The sequence below is a fragment of the Macaca nemestrina genome, chromosome 3 (genome assembly GCF_043159975.1).
Source record: "Macaca nemestrina isolate mMacNem1 chromosome 3, mMacNem.hap1, whole genome shotgun sequence".
In the NCBI taxonomy this organism is placed as follows: domain Eukaryota; kingdom Metazoa; phylum Chordata; class Mammalia; order Primates; family Cercopithecidae; genus Macaca; species Macaca nemestrina.
The window spans coordinates 101,822,789-101,840,542 of record NC_092127.1 but is presented as its reverse complement, the minus strand read 5'-3'; the positions used below and the strand labels follow the sequence as shown (position 1 = coordinate 101,840,542).

Below are 17,754 nucleotides of genomic sequence, written 5' to 3'. Positions count from 1 at the left end.
CCTTGTATCCCAGGGATAAAGCCTACTTGATTGTGGTGGATTAGGTTTTTGATGTGCTGCTGAGTTCATTTTGCTGGTATTTTGTTGAGAATTTTTACGTCTATATTCATCAAGGATATTGGCCTGAAGTTTTCATTTTTGTGGTGTCTCTGCCAGGTTTTGGTATCAGGATGATGCTGGCCTCATTGAGTGAGTTAGGGAGGAGTCCCTCCTCCTCAACTTTTTGGAATAGTTTCAGTAGGAATGGTACCAGCTCTTAATACATCTGGCAGAATTTGGCTGTGATTCTGTCTGGTCCTGTGCTTTTTCTTCTTGTTGGGTTTTTATTACTGATTAAAATTTGCAACTCCTTATTGGTCTGGTCAGGGATTCAATTTCTTCCTGGTTCAATCTTGGGAGGTTGTATTTTCAGGAATTTATCCATTTCTTCTAGGTTTTCCAACTTGTGTGCATAGGAGTATTTACAGTAGTCTCTGAGGGAATTTTGTATTTCTGTGGGGTTAGTGGTTACCCTTTGTCATTGCTGATTGTGTTTATTTGGATCTTCTCTTTTTTCATTAGTCTGGCTATGTGGTCTATCTATCTCATTTATTCTTTCAAAGAACCAATTCTTGGATTCGCTGATCTTTTGTATGGTTTTTTTGCATCTCAATTTCCTTCATTTCAGCTCTGAATTTGGTTATTTCTTTCATTCTGCTAGCTTTGGGGTTGGTTTGCCCTCATTTCTCTAGTTTCTCTACATGTGATGTTCGGTTGTTAATTTGAGATCTTTCTAACTTTTTGATTGGGCATTTTGCACCATAAGCTTCCCTCTTAACATTGCTTTAGCTGTGTCCCAGAGATTCTGGTATTTTGTATCTTTGTTCTCATTAGTTTCAAAGTATTTCTTGATTTCTGCTTTAATTTGATTGTTTACCAAAAAGTCAGTCAGGAGCAGTTTGTTCAATTTTCATGTAATGATATGGATTTGAACAATTTTCTTAGTATTGATTTCTATACTAATTGTGCTGTGGTTCAAGAATATGCTTGGTAAGATTTCAGGTTTTTTTTTTTTTTTAATTTGCTGAGGATTGTTTTATGTCCAATTATGTGGCTGATTTTAGAGTATGTGCCATGGGCAAATGAGAAGAATGTATATTCTGTTGTTCGTGGGTGGAGAGTTCTCTAGGTGTCTCTTAGGCCCGTATAGTTAGTGTTGAGCTCAGGTCCTGAAAAATCTTTTGTTAGTTTTCTGCCTTAATGATGTGTCTAATATTGTCAGTTGGGTGTTATTGTCTCCCACTATTATTTTGTGGTTATTTAAGTCTCTTCATAGGTCTCTAATAACTTGTTTAATGAATCTGCATGTGCTCCTGTGTTGAGAGCATATTTAGGATAGTTAGGTCTTCTTATTCCCATTACGTAATGCTCTTCTTTGTCTTTTTTGGTCTTCGTTTGTTTAAAGTGTTTTGTCTGAAATTAGAAGAGCAACCCCTGATTTTTTTTGTTTGTTTGTTTTCTATTTGCTTGGTAGATTTTTCTCCATCCCTTTACTTTGAGTCTATGGATGTCATTGCAGGTGGGAAAGGTCTCTTGAAGACACTGTGTCATTGAGTTTTGCTTCTTTATCCAAATTCCCACTCCATGCCTTTTAACTGGGGCATTTAGCCCATTTACATTCAAGTTTAACATTGATATGTGTGGATTTAATCCTCTCATTTTGTTGTTAACTGGTTATTTTGCGGACTTGCTTGTGCAGTTGCTTAGTAGTGTCAATGGTCTGTGTACCTAAGTGTGATTTTGTAGTGGATGGTAATGGTCTATCTTTTCCACATTTAGCACTCTCTTCAGGACCTCTTATAAGGTAGGCCTGGTGGTAATAAATTCCCTTAGCGTTTGCTTGTCTGAAAAAGTTCTTAATTCTTCTTCACTTATGAAGCTTGGTTTGGCTGGGTATAAAATTATTCATTGGAATTTCTTTTCTTTAAGAGTGCTGAATATAGGCCCCCAATATCTTCTGGCTTGTAGGTTTTCTGCTGAAAGGTCCACTGTTAGCCTGATGAGATTCCCTTTGTAGGTGACCTGCCCCTTCTCTCTAGCTGCCTTGAAAGTCTTTTATTTTGACCTTTGAGAATTGGATGATTATGTGTCTTGGGGATGGTTACTTAGTCCAACAAAAATAAAGAAAAAGATTAGGCTAGGCATGGTGGCTCACACCTGTAATTTCAGCACTTTGGGAGGATGAGGCAAGAGGATCACCTGAACCTAGGAGTTCAAGACCCGCCTGGGCGGGGTGCGGTGGCTCACGCCTGTAATCCCAGCACTTTGGGAGGTGGAGCAGGCAGATCATGAGGTCAAGGGATAGGGACCATCCTGGCCAACATGGTGAAACCCTGTCTCTACTAAAAATATAAAATTAGCTGGGCGTGGTGGCGCACACCTGTAGTCCCTGCCACTCAGGAGGCTGAGACAGGAGAATCTCGTCAGCCTGAGAGGTGGAGGTTGCAGTGAGCTGAGATTGCACCACTGCACTCCAGCCTGGTGACAGAGTAAGACTCCATCTCAAAAAATAAATAAATAAAAATAAAAATAAATAAATAAAAGACTAGTCTGGGCAAGATGGTGAGACCTCACCTCAACAATAACAAAAAATTAGCCAGGCATGGTGTTGTGCACCTGTAGTTCCAGCTATCAATGAATCCCCTGGTTCAGGACCATGGAATATCATACTCGTTGACAATGAGAAATCATTCCCCATTTACCTGAAGACAACCTAAAGCTCTTTGATTTTAGTATGTCTCTCAGAATTAGCTCGATTGATGACCAAGATGAATTTTCCCACCAAACTGCTGAGAAGTGAAATCAGAGTTAGGATAAACTTCATTCAAATAACATTGACAAGTTTTCAGACTTTGAGACACAGGGCTAATTGCCTAATGTTGGTGAGTTAGAGCAAGCTGCTGCTTCTACTTTTTTTTTTTTTTTTTAATGTAGAGAACAAAATTCAAAATCCCCATGATACTATAGTCATTCATCTTTCCTCTAGAGTAAGGGCTATAGACTCCAAGGTTCTTCTGGATTTCTGCTACTACTGCTGTCTTCATAGCTAGTTCAGTGCCTTCTAACAATGCCTTCTGCACAGGACTGCTGAGGGACTAAGTGGCAAACTGTGCCTGACCCATGGTTAACATTCAATAAATGGGGCACACTACCATTTGCCCTCATAACGTTGAAAGAAGTAATGCTTATTTCTCATAATGGTTAATGCTAAAGTACATCCAAATGTTTATTTATGACAAGTGTTTTAGGAGCCAAAATGTTTATCAGGAAAAGCTGTCACTATATTTGGGCCTCGATTATCTTACTAAAGTTTGCTAAAGGCTTTTTCCTAGTCTACTTCACTGGCGGGTGGCTAGCAGTCTGGAACAAGTATAATTTAAACAGAAGAATAAACAATTAAATCTATTTCAAAGTGAGTTAGAAGCTGAGTGTAACAGGCTCTCCACTTTCTAGTGTCATTTCTGTTACCAGGATAGGTGTTTTAATCTAGAAATTCTGTGGATATTCAACCCTAGAGTGCCAGTAGAGTATAGCTGATGTATGGAGAGGAATCTAAGTTATATTATTCAAATATAATGTTTGGGAAACAAGAATTTTTGACCCATATGTATTTACACAAACTAAATGCAAACTGTAGTCCAACAGCAATGGTATTTTGATTCTCTGAGTTAGAAGGTAATTGATGGGAAAGAGGGAGAAATTTACATAGAAATCCTGCTTTCTGAGAAATTATCTTTTTTGTTACAGAATCCATAACATAAGCTTCCTTAAACATATTACCATATGACCCTTATAATTTCTGATGACACTGATGATATTACTTAACTTGTTGAATGGGCTAATTGATGTAAGTTAAGTGTTTAGGACAGTAACTGACATATGTTGAATAAATATTAGCTTCTGCTTAAAATCTGGATCAAAATCTCTCTCCAAAAATTTTCTGAACCTAATGTAGCTCATTTGCTACACTTAACAGGATGTTAAAGGATTCTGCCTTATGTTTTTTCTAAATATGAACTTTCTGATAAAAGGATTAAAGTTCTTCATGTGTTATGTGTTTGACGTAGCCTTTTTTTTTTTTTTTTTTTTTTTTTTGAGATGGAGTCTTGCTCTGTTGCCCAGACTGGAGTGCAGTGGCACAATCTTGGCTCACTGCAACCTCCGCCTCCGGATTCAAATGATTCTCCTGGCGCAACCTCCTGAGTAGCTGGGATTACAAGCACCTGCCACCACGCCCAGCTAATTTATTTATTTATTTATTTAATTTTTTATTATTTTTTATTTTTTTGAGACTGAGTCTCCCTCTGTCTCCAGGCTGGAGTGCAATGGCACCATTTCGGCTCACTGCAACGTCCACCTCCTGGGTTCAAGCGATTCTCCTGCCTCAGCCTCCTGAGTAGCTGGGACTACAAGCGCCCACCACCACACCCAGCTAATGTTTGTGGATTTTCAGTAGAAACGGGGTTTCACCATGTTGGCCAGGATGGTCTCAATTTCCTGACCCCGTGATCTGCCCACCTCGGCCTCTCAAAGTGCTGGGACTATAGGCGTGAGCCACCGCGCCTGGCCTACACCCAGCTAATTTTTGTATTTTTAGTAGAGATGGGGTTTCACCATGTTGGCCAGGCTGGTCTCAAACTCCTGACCTCGTGATCCACCCACCTCGACCTCTCAAAGTGCTGGGACGCAGGCGTGAGCCACTGTATCCAGACGTGTTTGATATAGTCTTGAAAATATTTTTCTTTAGTAGAAGAAACCTAACCTACTAAATTTAAAAATTTATAGATCTGATCTTATAGTCCCATCTCAGTGAGCCTCACATCCAAGAAATTTCCAGTTTTTAAAAAAAGATTACACAATTTGTTTTCCTTTAATTTGAAGGTTAAGTTATGTTCTGTTTAGGAACAAAATTACGAAAACACAAAAAGTTTAAGTGTGATCCATTTATTATTGCTGCCATTTGTGGATACATTCTCTCAATTCTCCTTAAATCCCAATGATGCTTTTATACTTGCAACATGTGTATCCACCTCTAGCTTCCCTGTGCAGAAATGTCTGGCATTGGAATGTGAGGTATCTCTCAGGAAACAGAGTGGTAATGGGTAGGATGAAACTTACCCATTGAGAGCTCATGATATTCATTGTGAAATGCCACTAGATATAGTCCTTCATTATATTTAGAGAGCTTGAAGTTTCTGATTTTATGTAGAACAGAAAAAGAAACACAAATCCCACAAAATTTAAGTGCAATCAAAAATAAAAATATATATTAAATAAACAGTTATGGTAGAAATTTTGCAAAGCCTTCAGGTGAGCCACAAATAGTCTTAGAAATTATTTTAATAAAGTCATTTTGGTTCTTTTTCTTCATTTTCCTTAAAGTCACCTCTAAAGGTATTTCTCGGTTTATATCATATGTAATCAGCTTTTAGCTAAAGAACAAGTGGTAGTAAATGAAGACTGCCAAAGCCTCAAAGGTGATATTGGAGAAATGGGGATAATTAGAAAAAACAAAAGTTCAAACATTAAAATTCTGACACTATTAGATGAATCAACCTAAACTTGGTAAATCAGTTTTCAGAAAACTAGGCACTTATTGCGCTTTCATTTTATATCCAATAACTGCATCAAACTTAATATTGATTTTTCTTTTTAAAACTGCCAGGAAGCGCTCCGGAAGGATCCTAAAAGAAAAATATATGAAAATAATTAGAAAATTAATATTAAGTGCATTTGTAGAATACCCTCTTTAGAAATACTTTAAAGTTATCATGTATCATCATGTTCATCTTAAATAAGATTAAGCACCTTAAATCTGAGTCACTACTATATATTCTTTCTCATTAAATCTATTTTGTTTTCAAATGGAAAAGAAGGCTTAGCCTTCTTTAGAGTAGAATAACCTGAAGTAGTCAGTTTTTGAAACAAAAGATCTAAGAGAGGAGGTATACGAACTGAATAGTTGAGATACTAAAGACTTTACAAAAAGAAACCCAACATTAAAAAGGAAATGAGAATAGGAACTAATTTTATACTTTATAATGCAGAATATTATTAAAATGTTCCACTAAGAGACTGGGGAAGTAGAACTACTAAATAAAAATGCAGACAATGCATTTGGTTTTGAGCATAATGCTGAACCACTTATTTAACCTTTTAGTTTAAATTCCTCACGTGTAAATGGAAAAATTAACACTTATCCCTCAGTGTTCTTTTGTGGAATCAATGTGTTACTATATTAAATAAAACATCTTGGCCGGGTGCGGTGGGTCACGCCTGTAATCCTAGCACTTTGGGAGGCCAAGGCGGGTGGATCACCAGGTCAGGAGATCGAGATCATCCTGGCTAACATGGTGAAACCCCGTCTCTACTAAAAATACAAAAATTAGCCAGGCATGGTGGCAGGTACCTGTAGTCCCAGCTACTCAGGAGACTAAGGCAGGATAATTGCTTGAACCTGAGAGGAGGAGGCTGCAGTGAGCCGAGATCGAGCCACTGCACTACAGCCTGGGCAACAGAGTGAGACTCCATCCCCCACCCCCTCCAAAAAAAATAAAATGTCTTAAACGGTGACAGACACTAGCAGGTCTCATCTTTTTTCTCCAGACACTACACTTAGAACATTTAGGGACTTGTCACATTCCAGTGGGTCTGGGAGAAAATAAAACAGAATATATAAATCAACATCATAATATACAGAAATCTGCCTAGATGGCATGAAAAAAGGGTTTGGAAATATGACACCAATGTGACCTCGTAACAAGAATTAGGGCAATGATAATAATAATAGTAGTTATAATAACAGTGGCATATAACATTTATTGAGTACTTACAGTGTTCTGAGTACTTTTTATTTTATTTTTTTGAGATAGGGTCTTGGCCTGCTCTGTTACTCAAGAGGGAGTGCAGTGGCATGATCATGGTTCACTGCAGCCTCGACTTCCTGGGCTCAGGCAATTCTCCCACTTTGCCTCCCAAGTAGCTGGTACTACAAGTGTGTTCCAACATGCCTGGCTAATGTTTTTGATTTCTAGTAGAGACAGGGTCTTATTATGTTTCCCAGGCTTGTCTTGAACTCCTGACCTCAAGCGTTCCTCCTGCCTCAGCCTCTCAAAGTGCTGGGATTATAGACGTGAGCCACCGCACCCAGCCCTGAGTACTTTAAGAGCATTATTTTATTTATTCATCTCAGCCCTATACAGTCCAATTGTTTTCTCTATGTTACAGATAAAGAAACTGAACTTCAGATAAGTTAAAAATAACTCATCCATGTTCATGTTGCAAGCAAGTCACACAAACACATTCAACTCCAGAGCTTCATTCAACTCCAGAGCACAAACTTTGAGTCTTTATGTTTAAAGGTCTAGAAACTAGAATTAATTTATTCAATCAACAAACATTTTGGTGTCAGGCACTCTTCAAAATGCAAAGCATACAGTGATGAAAAATAGGCAAAATGCCTTCTTTCACAGGGTTATATTCTAAAGCGCTGTGTTAAGATTTTAACATGGATGTTTGATTTGGACCAGAAATCTGTATTTTAATAGACAGCTGCCACAGACAGTGGTCCAGAGCCTCTAATTGAGAATTACTGATGCGAAGAGCAAAAAACTCAAGAGATGAAAAGCGTGACATATGTTAAGCTTTCTCGCCCTTTCTGCTAAAAACTATGATGAACATGCCTTGGAGGTTTAGGTAGTAAAGCTCAAGGATCTCTTTGGTGAGTAAACAGGTTAAAACCTATGATGTTTCTGGCACTATACTTGTCACGTTACATAAGTATGCACTCAGTGATCACTTCCCAAGTACTTATGATATCCCACTGACTTGGAGAAGCCCAGTCTAGGACAGGCAGCAAGAGGCTTTTTCTCCCAGCTGTCCTAAGGCACCTTTCTCCTTTCCCCTCCTTATGTGGCCAGCCTCACTGCCACACAGTTTTCCCAGATGAGGAATGAAGCAGTGTGTTATGATGAAACCAGTGGTTTCCAATCTTGGCTGAATAACTGAATCACCTAGAAAGTTGTTTTATCTCTCAAAGCCCAGGCCACACTCTAAACCAAGTCAATCAGAATTTAGGGGAGTTGGTCTCAGGCACCGGCATTTCTTAAACCTCCCAGGTGAATTCCAGTGTGCACCCAAGTTGAGAGTTACTGCTCCAAAGAAGTGCTGCTCAAATTTTAATAGGCATACAAATCGTCTAGGAGAACTTATTGAAATGCAAATTCTGATTCAAGAGATGAGGAGAGTCTATATTTCTAACAAAGTTCCAGGTAATACTGATGCTGCTAGTCCAAGAACCACATTGGAAGAAGCAAGGCTCAAGAATTTCTAATATTATTAAAAAAAAAAAAGCAATTCATATACGTCAGTCTGATTTTGCACAAAACAAAAGCTCAATGATTATCTGTTGCATCTTTAAATAAATACGTAAAACCTAAATCTGGTCTCCTTTAATCATTGTTCTATGATTCCATTATGTAAAGATGCTGAAAAACTATCCTTCTTCAGAGTCATTCATTTATAAGACAAGACTTACAGAAATACACAAATTTCTTTCTTTATAAAAAGTAAAAATGTGTGGAAATTCCAGTTCATTCACCAGGAGCTGTATCAGTCTTGCCTCAATGATTAACACACGTGGTTTAAAAAAACTGATGACATCTTTATTCAGCCTGCTATTTTTATTAAGTCAATTCCATTTAACTGTACTTTATCAACTGCCTGATTTTAAATGTCAGCAAAAAATGTAATAGATAATTCTTATTTTACCTTTTTTCATTTCTAAGGCTGAAAAACTTAACTGTCACTTACCTTTCCAATATTGTTAAAAAAGCTATAGAAGATGGAATAAAAATCATTTTCTGCTCAGTCAGAATCCCATTCATCAGCCTGTTTACCACTTCCTCAGGTTCCAGAGCGGGTCCTAAACTGAAATCAGAGGCAGTCTTCAGAAACAAAATACTTCACCAAGGCTTCAGCTTTAGTTTGGTGCTAACAAACAGCTTTAGTATGGCACAGACACCATAACATAACTGATTTGTAGTGTCTAGCCTAGTAAAGGTGCTCAGAAATAGCAGCTACTTTACCATTGATAATAATAATCATTCACTTAGTGCTTATCGTGTACCACAAACTGCTAAACTTTCTACATAGGTCATTCCATTGAAGTCTGACAATAACCTTACGAAGGTAATATTATAATTCCTATTCTATGTGGGGAAAAGAAAGAAAGATCAGACTGCTACTGGGTCTATATAGAAAGAAGTAGACACAAAAGACTCCATTTTGTTCTGTATTTGAGATGCTGTTAATCTGTAACCCTACCCCTAACCCTGACCTTGCAAGAGACATGTGCTGTGGTGACTCAAGGTTTAATGGATTTGGGGCTGTGCAGGGTGTGCTTTGTTAAACAAGTGCCTGAAGGCAGCTTGCTGGTTAAAGTCATCACCATTCTCTTAATCTCAAGTACCCAGGGACACATGCACGGGGGAAGGTCCCAGGGACCTCTGCCTAGGAAAGCTAGGTATTGTTCAAGGTTTCTCCCCATGTGATAGTCTGAAATATGGCCTTGTGGGAAGGGAAAGACCTGATCGTCCCCCAGCCTGACACCCATGAAGGGTCTGTGCCGAGGAGGACTAGTATAAGAGGAAAGAACGTCTCTTGGCAGTTGAGATAGAGAAAAGCATCTGTCTCTTGCCCGTCCCTGGGCAATGGAACATCTCAGTGTAAAACTCGATTGTATGTTCTATTTACTGAGAAAGGAGAAAACCGCCTTAGGGCTGAAGGTGGGACGTGCTAGTGACAGTGCTGCTTTTTATGCACTAAAAAGGTTTATGGAGATGTCTGCATATGCACATCAAGGCACAGCACTTTTCCTTAAACTTATTCATGTCACAGAGCTCTTCATTCATATGTCTTTCTGCTGACCTTCTCCCTACGATGATCCTATTATCCTGCCACTTCCTTTTTTTTTTGTGCAGTGGCCGGATCTCAGCTCACTGCAAGCTCCGCCTCCTGGGTTCATGCCATTCTCTTGCCTCAGCCTCCCGAGTAGCTGGGACTACAGGTGTCCGCCACCTCGCCCGGCAAGTTTTTTGTATTTTTTTTAGTAGAGATGGGGTTTCACCGTGTTAGCCAGGATGGTCTTGATCTCCTGACCTTGTGATCCGCCCGTCTCGGCCTCCCAAAGTGCTGGGATTACAGGCTTGAGTCACTGCGCCCGGCCGCCACTTCCCTTTTCTAAGATGTTAAAGATAAAGAGCAATAAATACTGAGGGAACTCAGAGACTGTTGCCAGCGCAGGTCCTCTGTATGCTGAGCGACGGTCCCCTGGGCCCGCTTTTTCTTTCTCTATACTTTGCCTCTGTGCCTCATTTCTTTTCTCAAGTCTCTCCTTCCACCTAATGAGAAACGCCCACAGGTGTGGAGGGGCAGGCCACCCCTTCATCTGGTGCCCAACGTGGGTGCTTTTCTCTAGGGTGAAGGTACGCTCAAGAGTGGTCATTGAGGAAAAGTTGACGAGAGACTCCTGAGTATGTCTACAGTCAGCCTTGCGGTAAGCTTGTGCGCTCAGAAGAACCTAGGGTAACAATGGGGCAAACTAAAAGTAAATACACCTCTTATTGAAGCTTTATTAAAATTCTCTTAAAAAGAGGGGGAGTTAAAGTCTCTACCAAAAATCTAATTACACTATTTCAAACAATGGAACAATTTTGCCCATGGTTTCCAGAACAGGGAACTTGAGATCTAAAAGACTGGGAAAAAATTGGCAAAGAATTAAAGCAAGCAAGCAGGGAAGGTAAAATCATCCCACTTACAGTATGGAATGATTGGGTCATTATTAAAGTAGCTTTAGAACCGTTTCAAACAGAAGAAGATAGCACTTCAGTTTCTTATGTCCCTGAAAGCTGTGCAGTAGATTGTCAAAAAGAGGCAGGGATAGAATCCCGGAAAGGAACAGAAAGTTCACATTGTAAATGTGTAGCAGAGCCGGTAATGGCTTGGTCAATGCAAAATGTTGACGATAATCAATTACAGGAGGTGATATATCCTGAAACGTTAAAATTAGAAGAAAAAGGTCCAGAATTAGCAGAGCCATCAGAGTCTAAACCACAATGGCCAACTCCTCTTACAGCAGCTTAGATGCCTGTAACTTTACAACCTCAAATGCACGTTAAACAAGTACAAACACCAAAAGAAGATCAAATAGAAAAAGATAGAGTCTCTGTCATGGCAATGCCAATCCAAATACAATGTCCACAATATCAGCCGGTAGAAAATAAGACCCAGCCACCAGTAGCCTATCAATACTGGCCGCCAGCCGAACTTCAGTATCGGCTGTCCCCAGAAAATCCGTACGGACAGCCAGGAATGCTTCCAGCGCCACAGGGCAGGGCGCTATAGCCTCAACCGCCCACCATGAGACTTAATCCTACAGCACCGCCTAGTGGACAGGGTAGTGCACTACATAAAATTATTGATGAGGCAAGAAAACAAGGAGATATTGAAGCGTGGCAATTCCCAGTAATATTAGAAACAAGACCATCTGGAGTAGGGGCCCAAGAGGGAGAGCCTCCCGTAGCTGAAGCCAGATATGAGTCCTTTTCTATAAAAATGCTAAAAGAAATGAAAGAGGGAGTAAAACAGTATGGACCCAACTCTCCTTACGTGAGAACATTATTAGATTCCATTGCTCATGGACACAGACTCATTCCTTATGATTGGGAGATTCTGGCAAAGTCATCACTCTCACCCTCTCAATTTTTACAATTTAAGACTCAGTGGACTGATGGGGCACAAGAACAGGTCCGAAGACATAGGACTGCCAATCCTCCAATTAACATAGACGTAGATCAACTATTGGGAACAGGTCAAAATTGGAGCACTGCTAGTCAACAAGTAATAATGCCAAATGAGGCCATTGAGCAAATTAGGGCTATCTGCCTTAGGGCCTGGGAGAAAATCCAAGACCCAGGAACCGCCTGCCCCTTGTTCAATACAGTAAGACAAGGCTCTAAAGAGCCCTATCCTGATTTTGTAGCAAGGCTTCAAGATGCTGCTCAAAAGTCAATTACCGATGAGAATGCCCATAAGGTCATAGTGGAGTTAATGACATATGAAAATGCCAATCAGCCATTAAGCCATTAAAAGGAAGCGTCCCGGCAGGATCAGATGTACTCTCAGAGTACCTTAAAGCCTATGATGGAATTGCAGGAGCTATGCATAAAGCTATGCTATGGCTCAAGCAATCACAGGAGTTGCTTTAGGAGGACAAGTTAGAACATTTGGGGGAAAATGTTATAACTGTGGTCAAATCGGTCATTTAAAAAAGAATTGCCTAGTCTCAGATAAACAAAATGTAACTACTCAAGCTACTACAACAACAGATAAAGAGCCACCTGGCCTATGTCCAAGATGTAAAAAGGGAAAACATTGGGGTCATCAACGTCATTCTAAATTTGATAAAAATGGGCAACCACTGTCAGAAACGAGAGGAGGGGCCAGCCTCAGGCCCCGCAACAAACTGGGGCATTCCCAATTCAGCCCTTTGTTCCTCAGGGTTTTCAGGAACAACAACCCCCACTGTCACAAGTGTCTCAGGGAATAAGCCAGTTATCACAATACAGCAGTTATCCCCCGCCACAAGCGGCAGTGCAGCAGTAGATTTATGCACCATACAAGCAGTCTCTCTGCTTCCAGGGGAGCCCCCACAGAAAATCCCCACAGGGGTATACGGCCCATTGCCTGAGGGGACTGTAGGACTAATCTTAGGAAGATCAAGTTTAAATCTAAAGGGAGTTCAAATTCATACTGGTGTGGCTGATTCAGACTATAAAGGCGAAATTCAATTGGTTATTAGTTCCTCAATTCCTTGGAATGCCAGTCCAGGAGACAGGATTGCTCAATTATTACTCCTACCTTATGTTAGAGTTGGAAACAGTGAAGTAAAAAGAACAGGAGGGTTTGGAAGCACTGATCCGGCAGGAAAGGCAAGTCTCTGAGAGCAGACCTGTCTTGGCCTTGAGTAAGGCCATTACTCAAGGAAAACAGTTTGAAGGGTTGGTAGACACTGGAGCAGATATCTCTGTCATTGCTTTAAATCAGTGGCGAAAAAATTGGCCTAAACAAAAGGCTGTTACAAGACTTGTTGGCATAGGCACAGCTTCAGAAGTGTATCAAAGTACTATGATTTTACATCGTTTAGGGCCAGGTAATCAAGAAAGTACTGTTCAGCCAGTGATTACTTCTATTCCTGTTAATCTATGGGGTCGAGATTTATTACAACAATGAGGTGCAGAAATCATTATGCCAGCTCCATTATACAGCCCCACGAGTCAAAAAATCATGACTAAGATGGGATATATACCAGGAAAAGGATTGGGAAAAAATGAAAATGGCATTAAAGTCCCAATTGGGACTGAGGAAAATCAAGAAAGAAAAGGAATAGGGTATCCTTTTTAGGGGTGGCCACTGTAGAGCCTCCTAAACCCATTCCATTAACCTGGAAAACAGAAAAACAAGTATGGGTAAATCAGTGGCCGCTACCGAAACAAAAATTGGAGGCTTTACATTTATTAGCAAAGGAACAGTCAGAAAAGGGACACACTGAGGCATCATTTTCGCCCTGGAATTCTCCTGTATTTGTAATTCAGAAAAAATCAGGCAGATGGCGTATGTTAACCGACTTAAGAGCCATAAATGCTGTAATTCAACCCATGGGGCCTCTTCAACCCGGATTGCCCTCCCCAGCCACGATTCCAAAAGACTGGCCTTTAATTCTAATTGATCTGAAGGACTGCTTTTTTACCATTCCTCTGGCAGAGCAGGATTGTGAAAAATTTGCTTTTACTATACCAGCCGTAAATAATAAAGAACCAGCCACCAGGTTTCAGTGGAAAGTGTTACCTCGGGGAATGCTTAATAGTCCAACTATTTGTCAAACTTTCGTAGGTCAAGTTCTTCAACCAGTTAGAGACAAATGTTCCGATTGTTACATCATTCACTATATTGATGCTATTTTATGTGCTGCACAAACAAGAGACAAATGAATTGACTGTTACACATTTCTGCAAGCAGAGGTTGCCAACGCAGGACTGACAAGAGCATCTGATAAGATTCAGACCTCTACTCCTTTTCATTATTTAGGGATGCAGATAGAAATTAGAAAATTTAAGCCACAAAAAATAGAAATAAGACACATTAAAAACACTAAATGACTTTCAGAAATTGCTAGGCGATATTAATTGGATTCGGCCAACTCTAGGCATTCCTACTTATGCCATGTCAAATTTGTTCTCTATCCTAAGAGGAAACCCAGACTTAAACAGTAAAAGAATATTAACCCCAGAGGCAACAAAAGAAATTAAATTAGTGGAAGAAAAAATTCAGTCAGTGCAAATAAGTAGAATAGATCCCTTAGCCCCACTCCAACTTTTGATTTTTGCTACTGCACATTCTCCAACAGGCATCATTGTTCAAAATACTGATCTTGTGGAGTGGTCGTTCCTTCCTCAGAGTACAATTAAGACTTTTACGTTGTACTTGGATCAAATAGCTACATTAATTGGTCAGGCAAGATTACGAATAATAAAATTGTGTGGAAATGACCCAGACAAAATAGTTGTTCCTTTAACCAAGGAACAAGTTAGACAAGCCTTTATCAGTTCTGGTGCATGGCAGATTGGTCTTGTTGATTTTGTGGGAATTATTGATAATCATTACCCAAAACCAAAAATCTTCCAGTTTTTAAAATTGACTACTTGGATTTTACCTAAAATTACCAGACATGAACCTTTAGAAAATGCTCTGACAGTATTTACTGATGGTTCCAGCAATGGAAAAGCGGCTTACACAGGGCCAAAAGAGCGAGTAATCAAAACTCAATATCAATCGATATTGGGCAGAGTTGGTTGCAGTCATTACAGTGTTACAAGATTGTAATCAACCTGTTAATATTGTATCAGATTCTGCATATGTAGTACAGGCTACAAGGGATGTTGAGACAGCTCTAATTAAATATAGCATGGATGATCAGTTAAACCAGCTGTTCAATTTATTACAACAAACTGTAAGAAAAAGGAATTTCCCATTTTATATTACTGGTATTCGAGCACACACTAATTTACCAGGACCTTTAACTAAAGGAAATGAACAAGCTGACTTACTAGTATCATCTGCATTCATAAAAGCATAAGAACTTCATGTTTTAACTCATGTAAATGCAGCAGGGTTAAAAAACAAATTTGATGTCACTTGGAAACAGGCAAAAGATATTGTACAACCCTGCACCCAATGTTAAGTCCTACACCTGCCCACTCAAGAGGCAGGAGTTAATCCCAGAGGTCTGTGTCCTAACGCATTATGGCAAATGTATGTTACACATGTACCTTCATTTGGAAAATTATCATACGTTCATGAAACAGTTGATACTTATTCACATTTCATATGGGCAACCTGCTAGACAGGAGAAAGTAATTCCCATGTTAAAAAACATTCATTATCTTGTTTTGCTGTAATGGGAGTTCCAGAAAAAATTAAAACTGACAATGGACCAGGATATTGTAGTAAAGCTTTACAAAAATTCTTAAATCAGTGGAAAATTACACACACAACAGGAATTCCTTTTAATTCCCAAGAACAGGCCATGTTGAAAGAACTAATAGAACACTCAAAACTCAGTTAATTAAACAAAAAGAAGGGGGAGACAGTAAGGAGTGTACCACTCCTCAGATGCAACTTAATCTAGCACTCTATACTTTATATGTTTTAAACATTTATAGAAGTCAGACTAGTACTTCTGTAGAACAACATCTTACTGGTAAAAAGAACAGCCCACATGAAGGAAAACTGATTTGGTGGAAAGACAACAAAAATAAGACATGGGAAATAGGGAAAGTGATAACCTGGGGAAGAGGTTTTGCTTGTGTTTCACCAGGAGAAAATCAGCTTCCTGCTTGGATACCCACTAAACATTTGAAGTTCTACAATGAACCCATTGGAGATGCAAAGAAAAGCGCCTCCACGGAGACGGAAACACCGCAATCGAGCACCATTGACGCGCAAGATGAACAAAGTGGTAGTATCAGAAGAACAGATGAAGTCGCCATGTACCAAGAAGGCGGAGCCACCAACCTGGGCACAATTAAAGAAGCTGACACAGTTAGCTGGAAAAAGCCTAGTGAGCACAAAGGTGACACAAACCCCAGAGAATATGCTGCTTGCAGCTTTAATGATTGTATCAACGGTGGTAAGTCTCCCCATGCCTGCAGGAGCAGCTGCAGCTAATTATACCTACTGGGCCTATGTGCCTTTCCCGCCCTTAATTCGGGCAGTCACATGGATGGATAATCCTATTGAAGTATATGTTAATAATAGTGCGTGGGTACCTGGTCCCACAGATGATCATTGCCCTGCCAAACCGGAGGAAGAACGAATGATAAATATTTCCATTGGGTATCGTTATCCTCCTATTTGCCTAGGGAGAGCACCACGATGTTTAATGCCTGCAATCCAAAATTGGTTGGTAGAAGTACCTACTGTCAGTCCCACCAGTAGATTTACTTATCACATGGTAAGTGGAATGTCACTCAAACCACAGGTAAACTATTTACAAGACTTTTCCTATCAAAGAGCATTAAAATTTAGGCCAAAAGGGAGACCTTGCCCCAAGGAAATTCCCAAAGAATCAAAAGATTTAGTTTGGGAAAAATGTGTGGCCAACAGTGCAGTGATATTACAAAACAATCAATTCGGAGCTGTTATAGATTGGGCCCCTTGAGGTCAATTCTACCGCAATGTCACAGGACAAACTCAATCCTGTCCCAGTGCACAAGTGAGTCAACTGTTGATAGTGACTTAACAGAAAGTTCAGATGAACATAAGCACAAAAAATTACAGTCTTTACCCTTGGGAATGGGGAGAAAAAGGAATCTCTACTCCAAGACCAAAAATAATAAGTGCTGTTTTTGGTCCTGAACATCCAAAATTATGGAGGCTTACTGTGGCTTCATACCGCCTTAGAATTTGATCTGGAAATCAAACTATAGAAACAAGAGATCATAAGCCATTTTATTCTATCAACCTAAATTCCAGTCTAACAGTTCCTTTACAAAGTTGTATAAAGCCCCCTTATATGTTAGTCATAGGAAATACAGTTATTAAACCAGACTCCCAAACTAAAACTTGTAAAAATTGCAGATTGTTTACTTGTATTGATTCAACTTTTAATTGGCAGCACCGTATTCTGCTAGTGAGAGCAAGAGAAGGCATGTGGATCCCTGTGTCCATGGACCGACCATGGGAGGCCTCACTATCCATCCATATTTTGACTGAAGTATTAAAAGGCATTTTAAATAGATCCAAAAGATTCATTTTTACTTTAATTGCAGTGATTATGGGATTAATTGCAGTCACAGCTACAGCCGCTGTGGCAGGAGTTGCATTGCACTCTTCTGTTCAGACAGTAAGCTTTGTTGACAATTGGCAAAAGAATTCTACAAGATTGTGGAATTCACAATCTGGCATTGATCAAAAATTGGCAAATCAAATTAATGATCTTAGACAAACTGTCATTTGGATGGGAGACAGGCTCATGAGCTTAGATCATCATTTCCAGTTACAGTGTGACTGGAATACGTCAGAGTTTTGCATTACACCCCAAGTTTATAATGAGTCTGAACATCACTGGGACATGGTTAGATGTGATCTACAGGGAAG

General features: G+C 39.7%; 1 protein-coding gene across 1 annotated transcript in view; it reads right to left on the bottom strand.

Annotated features, from left to right (window-relative positions):
- Positions 1-4,967: 4,967 nt before the first annotated feature.
- LOC105479657 (hydroxysteroid 17-beta dehydrogenase 11) overlaps positions 4,968-17,754 on the bottom strand; it is a 70,282-nt gene continuing 57,495 nt past the window's right edge. The window contains exons 6-7 of the mRNA XM_011737749.3: positions 8,851-8,967; positions 4,968-5,723 (exon numbers count right to left, since the gene is read on the bottom strand). Of these exons, the coding sequence (XP_011736051.1) occupies positions 5,633-5,723; positions 8,851-8,967 (208 nt within the window). The 3' untranslated portion in view covers positions 4,968-5,632. The remainder of the gene's footprint in view (positions 5,724-8,850; positions 8,968-17,754) is intronic.